This window comes from Pundamilia nyererei, unplaced genomic scaffold, assembly GCF_000239375.1.
Source record: "Pundamilia nyererei isolate P.nyererei 1_Seehausen unplaced genomic scaffold, PunNye1.0 scaffold00017, whole genome shotgun sequence".
Lineage (NCBI taxonomy): Eukaryota > Metazoa > Chordata > Actinopteri > Cichliformes > Cichlidae > Pundamilia > Pundamilia nyererei.
In genome coordinates, this window is record NW_005187418.1 from 960,000 (window position 1) to 977,427 (window position 17,428).

General features: G+C 42.0%; 1 protein-coding gene across 6 annotated transcripts in view; it reads right to left on the reverse strand.

Moving 5' to 3' along the window:
- Nucleotides 1-17,428, reverse strand: part of LOC102212872 (SRC kinase signaling inhibitor 1-like) — a 138,877-nt gene that overhangs the window by 22,379 nt on the left and 99,070 nt on the right. For 5 of the 6 annotated variants that reach the window (XM_005725731.1, XM_005725733.1, XM_005725730.1 and 2 more), the window contains 8 exons: nt 16,927-17,098; nt 10,196-11,127; nt 8,809-8,898; nt 6,108-6,148; nt 5,809-5,832; nt 2,887-3,047; nt 1,948-2,123; nt 1,419-1,549 (listed from right to left, as the gene is read on the reverse strand). In XM_005725731.1, coding sequence (XP_005725788.1) covers nt 1,419-1,549; nt 1,948-2,123; nt 2,887-3,047; nt 5,809-5,832; nt 6,108-6,148; nt 8,809-8,898; nt 10,196-11,127; nt 16,927-17,098 — 1,727 coding nt within the window. The remainder of the gene's footprint in view (nt 1-1,418; nt 1,550-1,947; nt 2,124-2,886; nt 3,048-5,808; nt 5,833-6,107; nt 6,149-8,808; nt 8,899-10,195; nt 11,128-16,926; nt 17,099-17,428) is intronic. The other variant, XM_005725732.1, reaches the window with a different exon arrangement.

Genomic DNA, 17,428 nt, shown 5'->3' on the forward strand with positions numbered 1-17,428 from the left:
AAGTGGTTAATTTCATAAACCAGTCATCGGTACAGATGTTCGACTAAAGCATCCAAATCAGTTCCAACACAAAGATCAGCATGAACGTTCCCTCAGTTGTTGTAATACAGTTTAATATCCAGAAATTCATGAAAAAGAGGATTTATGACATTTAGCAGTTAGAAGTCAGCAGGAAGTCACGGTAGGTCACTAATTAACATCTGAAAATGATACCGCATGCTCTGAATTCATTCTAAAAAGAAACTCAAAGGTAAAGCACGACGATGGACGTAATCAACGATGTAAAAATAAACACCAGCGCTGTGTGGAGGATTGGTGACAAGGAAATAGACTGATCTTCATTTAGCAATTTTCTATTCTTGATGACTAAAGGAGCTTGGAAAGAAAAGCACCTGGACTTCTTTAGAAGCTTCTTCACTTCTAAGAGAAACTGGTGGAGAATCCCAGGTTTTTATGCCCTATTGAAAGTGTCCCTTAGAGGGTCGTGGACCGACTATGGATCCTCTGCCCAATCACACGATTAGTTTATCACAGATTAACCTACCACACATCTCTTTGGACTGTGCGAGGTAGTCGCAGAAAACATGCAAACTCCACACAAGGAGAGCAGATTCAAACAAATAGCTTTTGTGCTGCGAGACAATGGTTCCAACAGTTCCTCAGTGCAAGTTGGAACATAGCATGTTTGACATATAATAATTTTCTATGTGGCATAAAGCTACAGAGATATGGCCGGGCTAATATAAACAGATTATCAGAGGGAAGATGTAGGATGAGGGTTAAACTTATCAATAACAGGTAAATGTTCCTGGTGGGCAGCAACAAACGACAGGAAGACGAAATAAACATCAAACTTCAGCTGAGAGAATGTCTGACAACAGTTATTAATATGCTCATCCATGGTTTGGATGACTTTCTATGAATGAGTCTTGATGCTAAGCTTAATGTCCACACTAAAATCTTAGCCAGCCCAAGAGTGATTCCAGACTGTGGTGTGCACCGTGTGATTAAAATACCTTAAAGGTGCACTGCACATGAATAGTGCTACTAGAAAGATGGACAGAAAGACAGCTGGAAACTTCTGGGGGTCTCATTTCATGTTGATAAAATATAAACAGCGCACTAAAGAAATGAGAGCCTCATCCAACGCAGGACATGACTGCATCTGCAAACGAGGTCAAAACATCATCACTTAACAAGCAAACGGGATCGAGGGATCAAAGACTGAAACACAGAGACGTAACACAAAAGGTGAAAGGTCAAGGAGTTAAACACTCCAGGGGTTAGGGAAGGGCTCCCTGATCAGTGATGGCAGATGTAGTTTATGTCCTCTAGTCTCGTTAACTGAGAGGATTTTAAAGCGTCGAACATTCAAAGAACAAACAAAACATCACAGATTTGGTCATGACAGCATTTACTTTTTAGCTCAGTGAGTGTCTCTCCCAGCATCCTCAGCTCTTTGCTCTTCTGCTCCACGTCCTGCTCCGTCACGAGCCCGTGATTCACGGACGAGTTCCTCTGGAGCTCCTCCACAGACTTCTCCAGGTCGCTGTGAAGGACAGAAATGTGTCTTTTATTTTGAAAATGTAACTGTTCACACCTGAATTCACAGTGGATGCCCTGCAAATTTTAAAACTGAGTGTAAGACTTTATTCATGTACTACTACTCATCTACTACTGGCTTCCAAAACATTTACAAAATAGTCCCAAAATTGTGCTTGTTGCCAGCACCATCGTTTAGCAGATGAATGCAAAAAGTTTTTTTTTCCTGGTTTGATTTTGATGTGAAGCTTAAACCAGGAAATAATGAAACTTCAGCTAAACATACCAGGAAACACTGTCTACACTTTGCGTAAACAACTGGAAACATCATGAATCGTTCACCTCACCGAACCAACCGAGACCACCTGACTGTTTGCTGTGCTTCTTACTTAAGATCAAACTCACTGCAGCTGTTGGATGAGCAGCTCCTCCTGGTTTAGGTATTTGAGCCTCTCCTCCTCCACTAGGAGGCGCTGTCTCTGAAGCGGGTCCTCCTGGGTGCGCATGGCATCCAGCATCATGAGGCTCAGTTCAGACTCCGTCTGTCTCAGCAGGGCGAGCACCGAGTCCTGGTTCTCCAGCTGGGAAACAGAGTCACAGCTTAAAACTTGAACTGGTTTCCATTCACACTATTGCATGAGTGCACGTACCCAAATATTCAAACTGCATTTGTGAGTTTATGAGGTAAATGTACTGAAGTTAAAACTTACTCTCCTGAGGGAACAAACAACATCTGGTGTGTTGGTCTGTTTGCAAAAAGAGCTCCTACTCTGTTAGAGGAAAACTCCCCAATAATCCTTTATCTTAATCGAGGGACTCAACTCTAACAGTACTGCAAGCTGCACATATTGCATATCCCCCTTTGAGGCTACTGCACATAGATAAAACCCTCTTAACTCAATGGTTACACGGCTCTTTTAAATAAAGTGCAATAATATGAAACATGGATCAAAAAGCCAAACTAGTTCTTAAAGGATTCTATAAGTTCTACATTTTAAACAATATATAATAATAAATGATGAAAATAAATGTATATTATTCTCCTAATCTTTGTGAACTCATTTCACTTTAGTTCTTTTCTGAAAAATCTGCTTTTCCTCTGCTGCTGGCGCAGAGCCGAGGAGATCCACCAACAGTGAAACAGAGAGCAAAGGAGGGAAGCAGGTAGAGCTGATTAACGCTATTCAATGTATTGTACAGTGGGGCATTAATATTAATATTTGGTCCAAGCTTGCACAACCTTGCTGACAAAAAATATGACATCACGGGAGGGGAAAAGTGTGGGTGACACGCTAGTTTGCATATTTGAAAATAGTTTTCAGTCAAAATTGTCTGTTTACAAACCTGCATGTTGCGTAGCTGTGACAGCTGTTTGCGCAGGGCGTTGGTGTTCTGCTGCAGGCTTTGTAGGTGGAGCTGCATCTGCAGACGGGACACCGTCACAGGCTGGTTGGGCCCCGAGGGTGGAGGAGGCATCAGGGCCAGAGGAGCAGATGGTGTCAAAGCTGCCCGGCAGAAAGTGATATTCATTTCAGGGAACTCATTCATTCCTTGTATTGGGATCCTTTAGGGCACATTTAGAGCTGATAGAAAATTGTCCCAGAGCACTGTTACCAAATCAGAGGCTTCAAATGAAATCTGCATTTTGAGAAACATCTGCTGGTTGACTGCATGAATACAGAATATACTGGATGTTTGCACATTTGAAAACAGAAATCCAGGACAAGTTCTATCTGTGCTGCAGGTCAGAGGTGGAGATTACAGTCTTATGTAGACTCAACAGTGATAAACAGCACGGGGAGGCTTCGGGGACAAACAGGATCGGGAGTGAAAAACAGCAGTTCCACTTAATCCGAGAGTCTCGTTATAGAGGCGTCTCCCAGACAGCCACAAAGTGTGAGTGTTTCTAAATGAGAAAATCCTCTTGAATGGCGATGAGTGCTACGTTCTGACACACGCATCATGCAGAACAAGACAAAGGAAAGTAACTGGAAGACAGTCAGTTAGTAACAGAGGAGGGGGTGTAAGAGTTGCATTTCAAGGCTTCTTTTAAAACTAATTACAGCTGTCCACACCAAGGAGGAAGACTGTAACACCCCAATGCTGACACCTGTACAGGTGAGGAAATGGTTCTGTGTATAACTGATTATGGGCACAGTTGCTGCAGCTCTCCCGGTCAACCAGAATTCAGCACAGCCTTCATCTTTCTGTAAGCTTTTAACTGCCAGCACAGAGTCCACAGATAAGAGCTCAAGCAAATCGAACCATTACTGACTAACTTTTATCATTCAGTGAGACACGCAGATAAAAATCTGACAGGAGAAAAAAGGAGCAGCTGGAGTGAATGGGAGAAGTTAAAATATAAAAATCACAACTAAAACGACTCTTCAGAAGAGTCTAATTCAAGTCGCAAGGGACTCAGAACATCCAGACTTATCTGTAATTTGCGATGAAATAAGATATGAATTGAAATTGCAAAATATCATCTTTTAAGATCCTTAATAGGAAAAAAGGAGGCTAAAACTGAACACTTTATGTGAAGAAATCAATGTTTCTAAAGATGTTTCCGCGTTTCCCACAAGCAGCTAATTTTCTGACGCACAAACGTTCAAACATCAAACTCTTTTGATCGCCTGCAAATTCATCCTTAGTTGAAAAGCTGAAGGGAAAAACTTTGACAAAGCAGAGTTTGTCGTGTCCAATTTAATGCAACTCAGCGATTTCTCACTCAAAAACACAGGAAACTATGGAGGACCAAAACTGCCAAAATTACAATGCAATAAAGAAAAAAAATTAATGGCTCAAGTTTAAAAATGTGCATAATGTAAGGAATAATCCACTAAAGAAATGTTTTTTATTGTAGTTGATATGTTATACCCACACACACATATTGTTTTTCCTATTTGATTCTGTTTTTTAAATATACATTTTATTTTTTTATAGACAGTTTTACGAATCATTTAATTATAATTTTCCAGATGTATTCCCTGGCTTCTTTCTTCATCTCTGTTTCCATGCAACATTTGAGCACAGCTGTCATTTGAAAAAGTGTCGTGAGGTTGAATTTGGATCCATCTGTTGTCTGATGGTAGAATGGATGACAGGAATTAAAATATTCTCTGAGCCAATCATCATATCATCAGATAATTCAAAAGTCTACCAGTGACAACTTAGTGAGCAAGCGAGCTAAGGTTAATCAGCTACTGCAACGAGTAATATGTCTGGATTATCATATAAATAGTATTTTAGGCGTGAGTGTAAAATTATGACTGACAACAGAAACGTATTCGATTGATGGAGTGCAGCCCAAAGTCTTCTAAGAAAACCCTCCTTATGCCATTACGGCACCGCGAAGTGGCTCCCATGACGGTGCATTCAGAGACACTGCACTTCATGTCTTACTTATAGTGTGTTAAAGTGTCTTATTAACCTGAAGTCTGGCTATTCTCTTATGACCACTACCATCAACAAAGCATTTTCTGAGAGAAGACACCTTATTCTGCCAGCTCAATAGATATTTTCTTTCTTCAGACATTCTCTGTAAGTCCTACAGGTGGGTTTGTGGGGAAACTCCCAGTACATCTGCAGTTTCTCTCAGAGAGCCTGTCTGGTACCAACAACCTTACAACCTTCAAAGTCACTTAAATTGCCTGATGATTAGTTTGAACTTCAGGAGGTTGTTCCATGTGACCATATGTACATCCCTAAATGAGTTCCTGCCACATGATTGGCTGATATTTTGCCCTAATGAGCAGCTGTCCCTAAAAAAGTGGCTGATGATTGTATACTTAACATTTGCTTTGTATAATACAAACTAACAGGGGGCAGTTACCCAGCTGGCTATTACTTAGCTACTCAATGTGCTTGGCATGGGCAGTCCAAGTTAAATTCATCAGTGAACTGATAGTCAGGTATAAAAGTCTCCTGAGGTTATGAAGAGCAAATAAAAAGGTGAACTAGCGAAAAAACATGTCATGCAAATGCAAATAAAACAGAAATATCACACATTTAAAATGTGTTTCTGTGTATTTAATGACATTTTTTATTAAGCCAGTTTTATTTATTTGTTTATTTAATCATTTCTAATTTTGGCAGTTTAGGCCCTCCATAGAACAAGGGGAAAGTGAAGGACACAAGGTGTCAGAGAGGCAGATCCTTCAAAATGACATGTATACATGTACTAGGAACTCATGGGAATCCAGATAAAAACAGGGAAGGGGTGAGACGGGGGGTACCAGACACTTCAGGAACACATACAGTAGCTACCTTTCTTTTTTATAGTTCGTCCAGCTAAAACAAGAAGCATGGGCACCAGTTACAGAGCAGCAAAAGCCAGCGAGTACAGTACAGTACAGTATGAGGAAGCTTGCAGAATCAGCCATTACAATCACATATGAGGCTCCTTAAGAATTATGCAGAGAAAATGAAATAGCAGCAGCTCTGTGTGAGGAAAAAGAGCTAATTTATGTGGCTATCAAACAGGCAGCAGTGTGAAGCAGTGACAGGCAGTGATAGGAAATACTTTGTCTCCTTTTCTTTTCTTTTTTTTGGTAGTGAGCACTTACTGTCAGTTCCTGAGCAGTCACTGGCTGACTCAATCTTCTCCCTGGAAGAGGCAAGTGTTAAAGTACTTACAGCCAGAACACACTATCGACTGAGCTACTGAGAAGCTATTGATATATGGTGGAAAATGTGTGAATGTAGTGTGCGTGCTGCTGTAGTCGGGATTTTTTCCCTCGCTCCTTCACTATTCCCTACATGATCTACAGTAGTGGGAAGATCGCTGTTTAACATAAATTTACATTTTTTTCTTCCTCAGCTGAAGCAAAACACATATGAATTTTAAAGCTTTTTCCACATCATAACAACCAGAAAAAAGGCAGAAAACCAACAGAGATGATAAGGCCTGCAGTGATTTATTAAATATATGCATTTATTAAAAGGTTTCCCTGGTTTTTGGATGTTGAAATGAACACCCACAAGAGTGACTCAAAAGAAATGTGGGAGGTTCAGGACACAGGAATCCTGGCTGCTACAAACTAAAAGCATCAGTAGGGCTTCTCGCCTTTAAGGTTCCAGCCAGCAGCTTCATTTTCTTTAATATGACATTGCAATAAAGTGCACAACACAGAATCAAAAACAGTTTCTCTTCAGTTTCATAAACAGTACCGGTACTTGGATTGTAACCTGCCCTTCTTTTATTTTCCCACAGTGTTTAAATTTGTCTTATGTTTTAATGATGTTGGGGTGCAGCAAATCTGAGGCTTCCCGGGGCTTCCAAATGCTATCCTGCTGAGTCTCTAATGCCTCCCAGAAACACACACACACACCAAGAAACACACAACCAAAAAACAGCATCTGTCAGCATGTCTCTGGCTCCAGTAATACCAAATATATCCATCCATCCAATCTCATCTGTTAATACAAAATCCCTGAAAGACAAATTAAAGGACTTAATTAAGGATGCTCGGCTCCAACATTTGGATCGAATATCAACCCGATCCTACTCAGAGAGCTCGAGTGGGTATCGGTGGCCCGGGGTGAACTGAATTAACTTCATCAGCACATCAGCAGTGTGCTGGCTGCTACAGCAGGGAGGAAGCTCACGGCAAAAGGTCAGCAGTTTGGAGGTGTTTAATGTTGGTGACAAACAGCTTTTCTCTGGATCTTTGCAAAAGTTTTTGACTTCACCACAAACTCTGGTCAAACAACTCGACATAACCAAAACATGCAATGATAAGTCTTTCCCTGTTTCTCTCACAGCTTGGCCTGGTACTTAGAAAGTGCTGCACTTTTGCATGCACACACAGCACTTTGCCTTAAATTGTTTTTATCAGTCATGGGCACACTGACTGATGCATGACTGGAGTTTAGGAAGTATTGAGCTCTCTAGTGGGCTTTTTTTAATCCTGAATGTTTAACACAAGACCCCTGAAGAATGGAGGGGAAGTGTACTGGTACTGGTACTGGTACTGACTTTCAGGAGCGGCAGAGAAGTATGTCAGGCTGGTGTAGGAAATGTATGAGGACAGCAACACAAAGGTGAGGGGTGTAGTTGAAGCGACTCGGATTCAAAGTGGGGATGGGATTACATCAGGGATCAGCTGTTTGCTGTGGTGATGGACAGGCTGATCAATGAGGTCATGCAGGAGTCTCTGTGTACTATGATGTTTGCAGACATTTTTATCAGGTGGAAGAAAGCTTGGAGAGGTGGAGGTATGCTCTGGAGAGAAGAAGAATGAACGTCAGTAGAAGTAGAATAAAATCATGCGTGTGACTGAGAGCGAGACAGGTGTAATAATGAAACTATAAATATCAGAGGTTGTGAAGGTAGATGAGTTTAAAAAGCTGGGGTCAAACATCCAAAGCAAGTGCAAAAGAGAGGTGAAGAAGAGAGTGCAGGCGGGGAGGAGTGGGTGGAGGTGATTGTCAAGGGTGAGCTCAGGTTGAGCAGTTTGGACACAAAATTAGAGAGCAATGGGTGAAATGGTTTGGACATGTGCAGAGGAGGGATAGTGAATATATTGGACAAAGAACGCTGAAGATGGAGCTGCCAGGCAGGAGGAGAAGAGGCCTGAAAGGAGGTTCATGGGTGTGATGAAGAAGGACATGCAGAGGTTTGGTGTAGCAGAGGAGGATGATAGAGATCTGCTGTGGTGAGCCCTAAAGGGAGTACCCGAATGAAGAATTCAAAGTTTTCCCCAAGGACACTTCAACATGCTGATAGGAAGAGCCAAGACTCAAACCCCTGACCCTCTGATGAAGAAGCATCCTGACATTCCCTCTCAGCCACAGCCTGCCGTGTAAAGCCTGTTAAAAAAGCCTTTATCACACTAACAATATGTTTCTGTCCACTTGATTAATATCTTACAAACTTCGATCACATAAAACTTTAAGCCTGAATGCTAAAGCTGCACGCTGCAAATCTCCCAGCAGTCTACAAATGTTGTAAATGTGATATTTTCTAACACATTATCAACTGAACTGAATTCTTATCAGACTTTTTATGGATGTGGGTAGGTCGTACTTCATGTACTTTTCTGTATTTCCAAGTTTTCAGGGCAGTGTGTAAGGAATGGATCTGTAAATGGGCTTTGGATTAGTTCAAAAGAAGTGTAAGAACAAATCGTACACTAGGTAACAACTACAAAATGGATTTGTTCGCTTCAGACAAACGTGTGTCTGTGTTTGTGTGTATAAATGAAGTGTTTTCACAGGATTTCTATGCGTGTTTGTTGCGTGTGTGTGTGTGTGTGTGTGTCTTACGGGCTTTCTGCCTCAGGCGCTTTGCTCAGTACTCTCTGCAGCAGCCCGGTCAGGCTGGCTATCTGCTTCTCCATCGCCTCCATACGCTCCCTGGATTCAAAGATGCACAGAAATGGTGGCTAACAGATGTTTCATACACATTTTACATAAAACATAACTTAAAAGGTTTCTCAGTTTTTAGTCCTCATTTAAAATGTAAAGTCAAGTGTAATTACTTTTGAGTTTTTTGTGTTATGAAATCAATGAAATTACCTCCTCACATAAAAATAAATCTACTTTTGCTTAAACAGCAGCTATCAGGACTGAAAAAGCAAATAAGTGTCGCATGCCAATGGCACATGAAGCTGGCTCCAAAGTGAATCATTTGCCACAGACTCTCGTGCTAAATGCTACAAAAATGGTTCTGGTCTCTAAGTATAGTTTGCTACATTATAACAACTGCAATATGGATGCATTGTTTTAGCATGCCCTTTTGTATTTTAAGACTTGAAATTAGAGGCGTGGCCACTTTGAGCAACACTTGTGTCGTCACTGGGAGCTCTACACTAAACCAGAACATTTAAGAAGTGTGTGCTTTCATTTTGTGAAGTAAATACAATTCTAGTACTTCATTAGTTTATAAACTATCACTAAATGGCAGATATAGGTCTCTCTGCATTGCACTCGTACAGTTAAAGATGCAGCTTGCTAGCCAAGCTAGCTGATGTTAGCAAATAAAATTATATCACCATCAAACTCTCATCACTTCAAAACAAACAAACAAACATGGCAGTGGGCAATATGCCACAATTGAGGCTTTAGAACAAAACTAAATATCTGCATCCATTTTTTTTAAAAACACATTGCCACCACTACATAACTATGATAGTAGCATAATTTTTTTAATCATATTTTTAATATTGATCAGTTCTGCTAAACTGTACAAATTTTATAGTACTTAAGATTGGTCATAACTGTTGTATACGATTTGTCTTCATATATATCTAATGTCTTGCTTGTGCGCTTGCTTAAAACTGTACATAAGCAGATATCCCTGAAGTCCTCATCTTTGCCTGTGATTCACCTGCCATCTCACGTGTTTCTCTATGTAAGCTTCTCAGGATCACTAATCTCTACCATAAGAATAAAGCAGCTGGGGAGTGATTCATAAATCTGCACATCTACCAGTGATAAACAGTACTGACAATCTCATATTAGAAGAGATGCAAGATCACCAAGCTCTGAGCACAAACTGGTTGTTGGTAAGGTGCGAGTAATTTCTAGTTTTAATGGCAAAATGATCAAAATCACTCATGAAGTCTGTTAACATTACCATAGGAAAACAAAGTAGACATCCTCCACACATACACATATGAATTGCCAGCAATTAATAAAAAATGATAAGTACCTGGTTTCTGTCTCATTCCCCAGCAGAGGTGAGCCGAAGCTTCCAGGTCCACCTCCATCCCCTCCGGCACCAGCCAACAGGCACAGCTGCTCTGAGGTGAGACCCAGTCCTGGTCCCTGACCCCGGGCTTTGGGACTTTCCCCAAACACCGAAGAGGTCACAGAGTCTCTTCGCAAACTCTGTCTCCCTGGAGAACCCCGATTGGGCATGGTTGCTCCATAGGAATCTCTCATGTCAGGTATCTTCTGCGGGGAGGAGGGTGGAGGCACCCGCAACCCCATGGCCAACAGAGACGCAGCATAGGCATCGTTATAAAGAGGTCCTCCGGGTCTGTAGAGAGCGCTGTTTTCCATCAGTTCTCCTTGTAGTGCAGCTGCTGAATAGGAGGTGAGTGAACGCACTGATGCAGCACCTCCACCACCCCCACCACGGCGGTATAAGGAGCCGTATGGGTCGGCTCTTGCTGGCAAAGGAGAGTGAGGACCCCCTGCGAGGCTAAGCCGACTTGGATCTGGACCCAGAGTGTAGGGGTCTGCGTAAATCCCGCCCCCACCACGATCATCCCCCCTCAGCAGCACCATGCTTCGGGATCCCCCCATTTCATCGTCGGGCTTCACGTCCCTGCGCTCAAGTATGGCACTGGAGGAGGCGCAGAAGGCCGGCTGGGGGTGGTGGGGCTGGTGGGGCTGGTGGAGCTGGGGCTGCTGGTGGGGAGAGGAGTGGTGGGACTGGGAGTGAGGGTGAGGCAGGGAGTGGGTGTGGTGGTGTGGCCCGGCATAGGAAGAAGGCCTTCCGCCACTGTAAAGTAGACGAGCACGGGAGGGTGAGCCTTGGGGAGGGGAAGCAGAGGAAGATGAATGCTGGGAAGACATCGGTGGATTGCTCAGGCGGCGGTTGGGTGGAGAGTCCTGGGGTGCATACACCATCTCCCTCTACAAACAAAGAACATAACTGTTATTCCTGGATACATAGCACATGTCCATCGAGTACAGATCAGTACAGGGTGCTGGAAAGTTTGCCCACAAGTCAAAAGTATAATTTGGGAAGAACATCGTGGGCTTTGTTGAGCATCTATTCTTTACACTCTCATGAAAATTCAAAGGCGTGTGGGAGTTTTTGCCAACAAGTCCACAAGTGGTTGTTAAACTTGCAGAAGGCCTTTGACTGTGTGGAACCTTGGGGAATCCTTTTGGGGGTGCTTTAGGACCACTGCAAGTAAATTTACTAGTCGACTCACTCTCACCTATTGCCATGAATTGAAAGTAGTCTCTAAAAGACTAAGATCAATGATATAAGTGGTGGAAATGACCTTCCTCCAAACGAGATCTAGAATTACAGAGACAGGGTGAGGAGGTCAGCAACTCAAGAGGGGTTTAGAGTAGACCTGCTGCTTTTTTTGCATCAAAAGGAGTCATTTGAGGTTATTCACATATCTGACTAGAAGGCCTCCTTGAGGCATATCTAACTAAAAGGAGACCCCAGGGCAGACCCAGGATATACTAGAGACAATTATGTCAGTTCGTTTGCCTGAGAATGATTCAGCATCCCCCCAGATGAGCTGGAGGCAAGAAGGTCGGTCTGGGCATCTTTATTTAGACCGCTGCCTCAGTGAATCAGACCTGGATAACATTACAGTGGCAAAAATAAAGGTCAACTCTTTTGGCCTGTGTAAATCATAGCGGCTCCACTGTTTTTGTTCACAGTAAATTTTGCTAAACAAGTCAGCAACTGTGCTTTTAGATCATTAGCAAAGTCACTGAATACTAAGATGTGTCCATAATATAGGCAATGTACATTAAGTGTTTGGATAGGGCTAAGAGGGATTTGTCACGCAGCTAAACCAAATGATCTATATTCATTTTTGTTCAAGCCACATGGGAGGCTCGCCAATGTTGACTCACCAACTAAAGAAAATGGTTTATTGGTAAATGACATTATGAGATTGAAGCCATTTATCCATTCTTACCCAGTCAAAGGGAAGAGATACCACGTCACATGTTGGGAGTCTGCATGAGTGAGGTGGTGCATAGAGAGAACTCAGAGACGTGGTGTTACTGAACATGAACAGGCAAAATAGTCACAAACTCTTTGGTGGAAGTTGCTGCAATCTCACAGGTTGTTGGACAGATTGTGAGTCTGTTAACAGACTGAATCAGTGCTTTACTGATTTTATGTCCTTTCCCCATCTTATCTCTAGTCCACACTTCCAATCCCACAACAGCTGTCATGGGCCTGGAAGTGAGGTTTAAATAGAAAGTGAAACTGAGGATGGTGTCCGTCACCTAGCTGAATATCATTATAGTTACAGTATTAATAATTCGATCGAGCTCTGAGGTCTGAAACGACTTGTTCAAATCCAATAACGAGATACTTTAGAAATATCATTAAAGTAACAGTTTAAAATTTAAAGTTATACTAAAAGTGCGATTTGTGGAGGAAAAAGGAATTTGATGTTGAGCCGGGGAGATTAAAAATTTTCACATTCATGAATAATGAAACGCAGCAACCATAATGGACCTACAGGCCATGAAGACTGCTATTATATTTATTATTTATTGCTTCTGTTAGGGTAACTTCATATAATAATCATGAATTCAAACTAAACAAGTTTAGAACCTAAACTTGACTCCTGACTCTCTAATGAGATTAATCAGTTCATTCACAAAATATTCTTAATCTCGTGTTTTGCGCACAGTGGATTCAATCAAACACAACACAGAAGATTAAATGTTATTTAGCTGCTGCAAGCCAATCAAATCATGTTATAAAAGCATCCAGAGAAAGCGAGCTAGTTGTTGTGGAGTTCAGCATTAAAATGAAGAAGACTTGATGATTATAGCACGTCATCACACTGTTATTATATAAAAGACATTACATATTCTGCAGCATGTCACCTCTCTTTTATCCACATCTCTCCAAATCTCTGGACGGGAAAAGGAGGTAACCTCTTGTCTGCAATTCAGAAGTTTTTGAGGCAGTTTCCAAGCTAAAGAGATCTATTGATGGCAGGTATTAGGGTAGATTTGGAAAAGGATCACACACTGTATATGGTTTTATCTGCACCATCAGAAGAGCAGCGACTGAACGTCCAAGTCTGATTTCACTGGTGGCATTAATCACTTTGGGGAAGGGATACAATTTGTTCTCACTGTGGTTGAACACAGTTAAGGAGAGGCAGAGATTTCACAATGATACTAGAATGCTTTACCCATAACGTCTGTCAGTTTTTGACTTTTCAGAAATTCAACAATCAGCTTGACAACTAGCTATTTCTTTTAAAAAAGGGCAACTTACTGTAACAGCCAGTAGTTCATAGATGCCACTTCCTGATTGACAGGAAGGACTCTAAATTGCCCCTCTGAGTGCAGTTTAAGTTGCACTTGATGCTTTATTGACAGGCTGTGCATGAAGGGATAATCTTTTGGCATCAGACCCACAAGTCAGATTGAAAGACAAAACAAAGCGGGGAGCGGAGGGTGTGAGTAAAAGCCATGCTTTGAAGGCGACCAGACAGAAGAGTAATAGATACGGCAAAGAAGCACAAAAGAAGACGACGCTGTAATTGCTTGTGACGCACAGAGCTATCTCTCCTGGAGATGATGCAAATTGAAAAGCCAATATTTCCACATAATAACCCTCGGGTCTTTTCTAACAACACCCAGTGGACAGCCTCGCAGCACTCTGGGGCCATCATCTTCCATCTTGTATCTTAGCAACAGCCTCGTATCGACACCATCCTTTAAGTGCGCCGAAGACATGCAGACATTTCATTCCACCCCCTAAAGTCGCAAGACGCCTATCGCAGGTGCGCTCCTGAAAGCTTCATCCCACTGTGCCATTCAAAACTGCCCGTTCTCCCGCTGTGGGAAATCTACCAATCAATCTCCTCTTCATTCTGTCCTCCAGTCACACAGTCCGGCTTCAGTAATCCTCGTCATGCTTTTGTGGCCTGCAATCAGGGAGTGATCTTTGGCTATGCTGGCAAGAGTTCAATAAGCTCACACATACACACACACGTCCTCGTCCTCACCTTGACAATGCACCTCACACACATCCAGCTCAAGGTAAGCCTGCTGGTTTGATAAGACTGTAAAACGCTACGAAGATTTCAGAGCTGAAGACGGGGAACAATCCCTTGGGAACAGCTGACCTCCAGCGCATTAGCGGGCAGCTGCAAACCACGCACACAGGCAGACAGTAAACCAATCGCATGCACACACGCAAACAAAAAGCCCCAGGATGTTTCATAGACAGCAAACTGAAACACCGAAATGTGTCAGAAAACACGCCGCTGCCGACGGCACTCGCCTCACTTCAGCTGTTAAATACGTAGATTCGTTTTTCACAGCATGTGCGCTGCATATGTCTGCCTTCCTGCAATGTAATTTATCTAGTTCATCATTTGCTTTATCCTATAAAAGGAGCGTTCTCTAACACTTTAAATTGCAGATCCTCATTTCCATAATCACACTGTAATTAGGAGGCAACAAAATGCATTCGGGGTTTTGTGCTGAAAATGCCAACGCTGCGAAAAGTGAATGACATGCAAAGGTTTGCTTTGCTCCTGCTGTAACAAAATGCATGAAGCATTAGTAATCATGCTAATGAAGCAGATGCCACATTTATGTTGCCAGAAACTGATTGATGTGTTAAAATAAATCCCACTGTGGCTGCTGGACAGGAGGATGTGATTTACAGGCAGCTGATCATCAGCTCAAATAAAGATAGGTTGATAAGTACATTTTAATACACCAGTAGTTTTATAGCACAATGAAAACTGAGACCTCTCTGAGAAACCGAGGGACACTTTGGTTAATGACTTGTGATTGACCAGTCATTAACACAAACCCTAACCAAGCATCAGCCTCCTTTATTACTCAAACATTGATCAAAATCTACAAAATGAACTTCATATTTCATTACTGAATCTCAGTCTTTGTCCTGTCTTCCTCCCCTCGCTTCACCTTTCAAACCTGTAAGGTATGTTCATCTTTTATACTCTGGAAGATCTAAAAATGAGTCAAAATGAATCGCCCCAAAGAGATATCTGTGCATAAATGTTCATTATCTTTGGATAAAGGACAAGATTATTAGCATTATGCTTTCAATTTGTAGTCTAACGGCTATTAATAGTGTTTAGTGTAAAAAAAAAAAGGCTATTGTTTGGGAAGATTTTAGCTTTTTAAATCCATTAAACTTGTGGACACAACAGGAAGTGTCCCCCCAGATAACTACTGGCCACCCAGAAAGCCTTGAAAGAAAGCATCAAAAGGCCAAGCCAGCAGACTAGATGATGGGTTCCCAGACTGATCCCCTCAGAATCCCAGAAATCCCTAAATCTTGAAATGTTAACAGTTCTGACTGAATGATTGACTGACTACTGGGGAGATTTTTCCCATGTTTCCCAAAGCAGAACTTGTATTAATATTGTTATTATTTGTTTCCTAGACGTGTTTAGGTTGAAATACACTGCATTCATTTGCTCTCCTGTGGAAGCAATGCCATATTTAATCTGGCTGTAATGGTAGTTTGGCTCTCTGGTCTATTTGAACAGCATTAGCTTGCGTGTGCATATGGTGAGTCGGTGGGAACTGTTTTCATTTGAAGTTAGGGAAATAATACCTCAGCTTCAGCAATTAAAAGACTGCATCCACGAGTCAGTCCTCAGACGAACTGGAGTACGAGTGTCATCTCAGGGAAGTGTTTCTGCAGTTTTGCAGTCTGCTGGCATGCAGCCCACTCAGCACGGGAGATGTGAAAGACTGGCGCTCGTCCAGGCTCAGTGTTGGGAAAAAGTCACATGACTCACTCTCGACGAGTGAATGAAACTAACTTAAGCCTGAACACATTGTGTGATGCAAACTAGCATGTGTAAAGAGATATAAAATCAGTGTTTCATGGGAGATTGATGTGGGCGTGAGGGTATATGAATAAGAGTTTTCAAAGGGAATTATGAAACATTATTTATGACGGGACTGCACAGAGTGTGAGTCTGCAATGAAGAAAAGGGATCATCTTCTGCCCTTACTTTGCATTTTGGTAAAACACTTAAACAGAGAACTGATTATTAAAGTAGGATACTGTATTTCTAAAGACGTTTAAAGGCAAATTTCCAAACTCCACATTTCTTTTGGTTTAGGGCTTTGTTCAACCTCCTGGTCTACTGGTGTTTTGCAATTTTAAATAGCAGAAATATTCTCTACCCATGAATGTTTATCATATTTCTAACCCTAAAGGGAAGCAGAAAATCCAGCATTAAAAATCTCCTCATCTAAATGAACAATAAATAATAAAAATACTAGCGGCCACATGGTAGAAACACTTATGCTATCCGCTATCAACTTCAAAATTTTACAACACCTCGCCAGACCCAAAGTGATCCAAGATTTTTAGTAGGTACACCGATGATATGAATATGAAACTCTGATGTCGCCTCGTTCTTGAGTTATCGCCTTCACAAACTTGGGTGTCCACGCTGCCCACCCGGCCTCTCACCTGGCGGCTTAAAAACAGCTGAGGAGTAAAAAACATGAGTGTTTGACCTTGGCGAAGTTTATTCTTTTAGTTCTGTAGACACACGCTGTCCTCACGGCCAGAGAGAAGGAGAAAAATGGGAGAAGCTGTTCATGAATGCACCTGTAGCGTTTAACCCTCTTTCTCTGTGTTTTGAACACCAAGGCTTATTTGTCTCTTTCCTCCAGGCGTTTGTGTGCACGCAGACTCACACTTACCCGCAGGTCTCCGTTTGCCAGGTGTGGGTTGTGATGTCCAGGGTAGGTGCTGTAGATGGGCTCTTTGCAGTAAATCTTAATTACGCAGCGGTCCTGAACGTCCCGTGGGTCCTCCAGCTCATAGAAGACATTACGGGTCTCATCTTTAATCAACAGAGCCGTGCTGGGAGACCTGAATATCAATAGTTGTCAACGCACACACAAACAAAAGATGCAAACACTGATAAACAGTCCATGCAAAGACAATTTCAGCATCTGTTACAGGATTTCTAACTGCATGAGGTGCTCGTAATGAGAGAATCAGCTGGAAGCGGACTGATATTAGGTTAATCAGAAATCTAATGTTCAGTGTTTAAAGGTAAAAAAGTGCTGTGGATAACTAACATGGGAGATTCTAGAGAGAAACGAAAATTTAGAACTTAATGAAAATGATTATTGATGTTTTTGACCCAGTTCTTTGTCCTGAACGCACACGTGTTCAAAAACATATTGCAGCTAAGAT